Genomic DNA, 6,410 nt, shown 5'->3' with positions numbered 1-6,410 from the left:
CCTGCCCTAGTTGAATTTATATTCAGGGGGAGAGACAGACAATACACAAAGTATTAAGTGTCGTGGAAAAAAATAGAGGCATAAGGGGCTTGAGGGCCAGAGCATAGGGGGTAGTAACATAGTTACAACTTTAAGAGTAGCCCTCATTGAGAAGGTGACTTTTGGAGAGTTGCAAGGAGGTGAGGGAGTTCGCCTATGTAGCTACATATCTGAGGTGAAAGGTTCTAAGACAGAACCTCTCTCACTGTTCAGCAGAAAAGTCAGTACAAAACCCTAAGGCAAGAGTTTGTCCATTTCAAGAAACACAGAACCAGTGTGGATCCAGTAAAGGAGAAAGAGAGGAGGAGACAGTTTAGAGGTAATGGGAGACTAGGTTGCCTACGGTCCTCCCTGCAGGCCATTATAAGGGCTTTAGCTTTACTTAAGTGGAGAGCCCTGCAAGAAGATAGAAACCGAAGTTTAAAAGGACTATGCTGGCTGCTGTATTGAAATGGGAATGGAAGGGCAGAAAGCCCTCTAGAGTAAATCAGAGGGAAGAGGATGGTGGATTGGACTTGGACCATTAGCAACAGAGGTAATGAGATTTGGTTGGATTCTGGATATATTTGTAAGGTAGAATCAACAGAAAGAATGGATACAGATGTTGAAGAGAGACATTAAGGAGAACACTTTTGTTCTGAGTGACAAAAAGGATGAACTGCTATCACTTGAGTTGGGGGAGGTGACACAGGATCAGGAGTCCAGTTTTGGACACAAAGAGGTGGAAATGTTTAGCCAGAGATAGAAATGTGTGAACCAATGGAATATGAACAGCATTTAAAGTTCTGAGACTGGATGAGATCACCAGGGTGAAAAAGTAGATGGAGAAGAGGCTCAAGGTCACTCCAGTTAGAAAGAAGCTGGTTTGGGCGCCCGCATGGCTCAGTCAGTTGAGCGTCGGACTTCAGCTCACAGTTTGTGAGATCAAGCCCCACACTGAGCTCTGCGCTGAGCCAGCTTGGGTCCTCTCTCTCTTCCTCTGTCTGCCTCTCCCCTGCTTGTGTTCCCCCACCCTTTCTCTAAAAAATAAACATTTAAAAAAGAAAGAAAGAAGCTGGGTTGAAGAGGACAAATCAGCAAAAGAGTAAACGAGGAAGCAACCAGAGAGGTAGGAGAAAACCAGGTGAGTGTGGTCTCCTGGAGGAGGGAGTGCAGGGGCCAGTAAGGAGCTGAAGTGAGGGTCTCTCCTCAGGCTATGCTCTTGAACCTTAAAGGATGTTGATGTTCCTTCACTCAGAACCAGCTTTTCTCTTTTTCCTTGGCGAGCAGAGGCACCCCAACCCACCATGGAAGCTCTCATTTAATCCTCCCTCCCCCTTACAGAGAGAACAAACAGACAGCAAGACTATTTATTGAAATTTCCCAGACAGCAGCCCTTCCTCTCCCCAACCGGCATGAACCCCCCAGCCTCCCACCTAGGGCTAACGGAGGGAGTCACCCTGAGCTTGACCCTAGGCTCCTTCTGCCAGGTAAAACACAGCGTTGGCCTTTCTGGGTTGCCTCAGAGGCTCCGTTACTCTTTTCCTTCCGAACCCTCCTTCTGGAAGTTTGTGGTGTAAGCCAGTTGATCCTCACCCCAAGGGCCAAGGTAAAAGCTCATGTTGCTGTAGGAGACGCCACTGATGGATAACGCTGGAAGCAGGGGAGGCGAGCCTGAGTCTGGGTGCCCGTTGCACCTCTGCTCCAGGTCCCCTCACTCCCCACTCACCTTTGGAAACATTGACTTTGTTGGCCGCCAAGATGTCCGCCTGAATGCTATCTATTTTCATGTACAAGTCCTCGGCATTGCTCTGAGGACAGGAGCAAGGGGAACCTGCTGAGGTGCAAGGGCAGTCTGCACTTGGAGGTGGGCTGGGCAGAGGACTGTCGCAGGATCCAGTGCTTGACCGGAAGGGCAGTAAAGAGAACGGAAGGACACGGGGCGAGGGAGGGGAGGGGAGAGGGGAGAGAGCGCAAGCCAGGGCAGTCCTTCCTGCAGCGGGCCACCAGGTCCAATCTGTGTAGGGGGTGTGTCCCAGGGGAGGGACGCCGTGGAGGCGGCACCGTACTGTCGGGGTCACTGCTTTTTGGGGCGGGGCGGGAGCACTCACGAGGAAGAGCTCGTAGAGTTCCTCTCCCATGGACCTGCGCACGTGCTCCTCCACCACTGGGAACATCTGCACGAAGTACTGCGGCGGCGGACGGGGCGGCGGCGGGGTGACCGCGGTGGAGTCGCCCGGGGCCCGCCGCGCCGCTCGCCAGCCCTTCCGCCGCTCACCTCCAGCGTGAGGCTGGCCTGCCGTTGGCTGTTGCTGTGGTCCGTGTTGCCCATGGCGGCCATCAGGCTGTGCACCACGCGCAGGTGCAGCATCTCCTCGGCGATGCTCGTGTTGCTGCGCGCCAGGACCCTGCGCCAGGAATTCCGGCTGCGGCGACCCCTTGGAACCCCCCAGGCGGCGCGAGCGCTCCGGGGCCTGCGGGCAGCGCCAGCCTGTTTTGCTCCCCCCCCCCCCCTCCCGCAACTACCCCTGCCCGCTTACCCGATGGCCTTGGCCGCCGCGGCCTGCTGCAAGAACACCGGCAGGTTGGCGGTGAGCTGGAGAACCGCGGAGTCTGGAGGAGGGGCGGCCGTGAGGCGGAAGGCCCTGCTTCGCAAGCCCAGGAGCCCCTCCCGCAGCCCCAGTCTGAGCGGCTCCCTACCGTTGAGGATCTTGGGCTGCAGTTTGCTGGTCTCCTTGACTGATGGTATCAGCAGCGCCACGAGGCCCTTGAGCAGCGCCTGACACACGTCATAGTTGACCAGGTCCTTGATCAGCTCGATGGCTGGAGAAGGGCAGAGGCTCTGGGGAGGCCTGACCTCCAACACTACCCATCCCCATCCAACAAGCAAAGATCCCCCCTTGAACCAAGTCGCTTCCCTTTACCCTCATCCCCTTCATGGACCTCTCCTAGCACCTTTTGCTTGTCAGCACTGTGCAAGGTGTGTGTGGGGCAAGCTGGGCAGGCAACACCTCACTCCTGTCCTTTCTGGATCTGTGGTTAAAGAGGAGGAGGGGGCTGAGCCTCATCTCCCACCCTCACCCCTCACCCCTCACATAACTAGCCACAGAGGGAAGAGGAGGGTTGGATGGTGAGCCTATCCATCAAGGAGGCTTAGATGCTGTCAGGGCTGGAGGCCCCACAGAGGTGGGTCCACCTTGGGTTTGGAGGAATCCGCGTGTCCGTGTGGGAGGGGCTAGGGCTTGAAAGGGAGACAAAGATGGACAAAGACAAGGGGAGACAGGGAGACAGAGCAAGTGGGTGGAGGATATGTGGCAGAAAGTGAGAAGGGTGGAAGCAAGGTAGATTGTGGTTTGGGGAAACTTTAGTTTCTGACAACCCATTTATGGAGCCCTTCTTTGCCTAGGCTTTCCACACAGTATTGCGCTGAAGCAAGCTTACCATAACCAAATGAGATTTGCTTTGCAATATTTTACATTTGCCCATTTTACATTTCAGGGAATGAGGCCCAGGGGTAAAGCACTCTGCCTAAGGTACCATAGCTAGGAAGTGGTAGAAGCAAAAGGAAAGACTTGGTTAGGAAGAAAGAAGGAACTAGAATTTATTGAGGGGTTTTCCTGTAGATGCTTTGCAGCCATCCATTCATTCCAGCATTCACTCAGCCCTTGGGCACATCTGCACTAAACACCTGGCACAGGTGCACTGTATGGTGACAAGTGCTTTAAAAGGGGTTCATAGGCTGTGGCGTGCCTGGGAGTGCACTGGGGAAAACTGAATCTTTTTGTAAAGGGAAAGGAACCACGGAGAGGCAGAGCTGGAAGGGGGCACAGTGAGATGGTAATGTGATGAACACTGGGGTAAATGTTATTTGAAACACATATACTTGCCACACAGAAGACAGAGTGCATGGTCCCCCAGCACAGGAGTCAGGTCCCCCCTATTTCTCCACTTACTCCTAGGGGAGCCAAGATTTGGGAAACCACCCATCCCTGGCTAGCTCATTTGCATACCAGGCTGCATTTATACACATGGGAACTATTATCAGTGTTATCTCTTTGAATAATGGAAGTTAACCCTTTATTTCCTTGACAGGAAATTTTTACCTAGTAAGGATATACTTGAGATAATTCTCTGCACTGGAAGAAAAACTTTTGCCTGCAAATGCAAAGGCACCACAAGTGCAGGGGCATCAGCCAGGATCCAGGATGATGGGCACAGAAAGAGCACCAATATTTCGTTTCTCTCCTTCTTAAGTGAATCTTTGGCTTAGATGCTAAAGGTTTTGTGGGATGAAACATTAGAAAATTGGTAGTGAAACTTTCAGAGGCCTTGCTTAGGAAAGGCTAAATGTTGAGCATGTCAAAGATAGTCCCTTGACATTGTACGGGCCTGAATGGGCTCTTAACTTAGTAATAAGAAACTAAGACTAAGTTATATTGCTAAAGATTATTTTAGTGAGCTTCTTTTTGTCCTGGGGCGTGTACTCCTTCACAAGGTTGAGAAATTAAGATTAAGATTGGGTCGCTGGGTTTCCATGCTCCCCCCACCCCCCATCATAGCTACAAGTGAGACTCCAGTTTGGTCCTATCCCGTTGCCACCTGCGCTCCTTAGGGCCCCAAGGCCTAGGCTTGGGCAACATCTCAACAAATGTTTTGGGTGCCTTCCCTTCCCCTGAGCCATGGGTGGTGGGGCAGGTTGCAGACTCGTGCTCTACTTTGTGCCAACCCTGGCATCTCACCCAGAGGACTTATTTGCATATACCCATTGGTGCTGCCCTTAGTACTACAGGTCGGTTTAAAACTGGGCGTTTCTCTGTTTGCATGGATCAATTTATGTCTTTTCTAAAAATCCCTTTCACAAATTTTTCTAGCAGAGTGACTGCAGCACAGGAATAGACCTCAGGCTTGGAGAATTGCAATCAGTTACAGAAAGAAGGGCAAACATAGCTACGTATACTCTGGTTTCTCTTCAGATTGCTCACCTTTTGCTAACGATTTCCGTGGAGAGAAACGTTTGCAAGTTTGCCTTATTTCTGAGCTCAAAGGAAAAGTTTCCAGCGTTTCATCTGTTAGGTATATGGTATTTGCTATAGTTTCTTGTAGATGCCTCTTATTGAACAGAGATTTTTTCAAACTTTTTTTCCTGTTAAAATGATATATGTGCATTCCTGGATTGATATATTATCCTTGGCATATTCTGCTAGATTCAATTTGCTAATATTTTACGTAGTTTTTGAGTTATGTTCATGAATAAGAGTGGTGTATGATTTCTCTTTTGCATGCTGTTATTCATGGATTTTGATACTAAGATCAGGCTAACCTTACAAGATGAGTTGGGGGTATATGTACTTTATTTTTCTAATCTTGGGAAGAGTTTGTGTAAGACTAGAATTTTATCTTCAATGTTTGATAGAATTCTCTTAAGCTGATTTTATAGGGAAAAAATTACTGATTCATTTTCTTTAATGGTTAGGGGACTATTTGTGTTTTCTATTTCTTCCCAAGCCTATTTCAGTAGGTTATCTTTTCTAGCAGTTTTCATTTACATTTTCAAACATATTGAAAAAAGTTCATTTTATCATCTTTTAAAAAATCATTTTAGGGGCGCCTGGGTGGCTCAGTCGGTTGGGCATCCGACTTCAGCTCAGGTCATGATCTCACGGTCTGTGGGTTCGGGCCCCGCGTCGGGCTCTGTGCTGACAGCTCAGAGCCTGGAGCCTGTTTCAGATTCTGTGTCTCCCTCTTCCTCTGACCCTCCCCCGTTCATGCTCTCTCTCTCTCTGTCTCAAAAATAAATAAATGTTAAAAAAAAAATCATTTTAATGAGTGTAGCATCCATAGTGATGTATCCTTTTATATTCTCCATATTAATTACATGACTTTTCTCTTTTTGCATCAGTTCCCTTTGCCCCTAGGTCCCATGGGAGTAATGCCATGGATGCTTGCTTATGCAGGAGTGTGCGCTACAAAGAGAAACCCTGATCTCAGAGAACCTGAATGTTATAGTCAGTAAGCATGCCTGGCTTTTGCTTGAAAGGGAGAAATATATTTTCCAAAGCTTGTTTGCTAACCAACATCCTTGAAAAGATAGTCTGGAACAAAGAGCAATTAGCATCTCACTTAAAAGACCTGCAGAGGGAGCTTGGGTGGCTCAGTCAGTTAAGCATCTGACTTCACCTCAGGTCGTGATTTCACAGTCTGTGAGTTCAAGCCCCACGTTGGGCTCTGTGCTGACAGCTCCGAGCCTACAGCCTGCTTTCGGATTTTGTGTTTCCCCCTTTCTCTGCTCCTCCCCTGCTCATGCTCTCTCTCTCAAAAATAAACGTTAAAAAAAATTTAAAAAGACCTGCAGAAATGTGACAGACCTGTAGAGAATTGTCTCTTAGGATTAT

General features: G+C 49.3%; 1 protein-coding gene across 5 annotated transcripts in view; it reads right to left on the bottom strand.

Annotated features, from left to right (window-relative positions):
* Window positions 1-1,374: 1,374 nt before the first annotated feature.
* Window positions 1,375-6,410, bottom strand: part of ARMH1 (armadillo like helical domain containing 1) — a 36,714-nt gene continuing 31,678 nt past the window's right edge. For 4 of the 5 annotated variants that reach the window (XM_042996902.1, XM_042996903.1, XM_042996905.1 and 1 more), the window contains 6 exons: window positions 2,719-2,841; window positions 2,559-2,631; window positions 2,297-2,426; window positions 2,130-2,207; window positions 1,748-1,829; window positions 1,375-1,671 (listed from right to left, as the gene is read on the bottom strand). In XM_042996902.1, the coding sequence (XP_042852836.1) occupies window positions 1,553-1,671; window positions 1,748-1,829; window positions 2,130-2,207; window positions 2,297-2,426; window positions 2,559-2,631; window positions 2,719-2,841 (605 nt within the window). In that variant the 3' untranslated portion in view covers window positions 1,375-1,552. Of the gene's footprint in view, window positions 1,672-1,747; window positions 1,853-2,129; window positions 2,208-2,296; window positions 2,427-2,558; window positions 2,632-2,718; window positions 2,842-6,410 lie in introns of all 5 variants that reach the window. The other variant, XR_006221343.1, reaches the window with a different exon arrangement.

Source organism: Panthera tigris, chromosome C1 (assembly GCF_018350195.1).
Source record: "Panthera tigris isolate Pti1 chromosome C1, P.tigris_Pti1_mat1.1, whole genome shotgun sequence".
NCBI lineage: Eukaryota > Metazoa > Chordata > Mammalia > Carnivora > Felidae > Panthera > Panthera tigris.
This window is presented reverse-complemented; position numbering and strand designations above follow the sequence as displayed.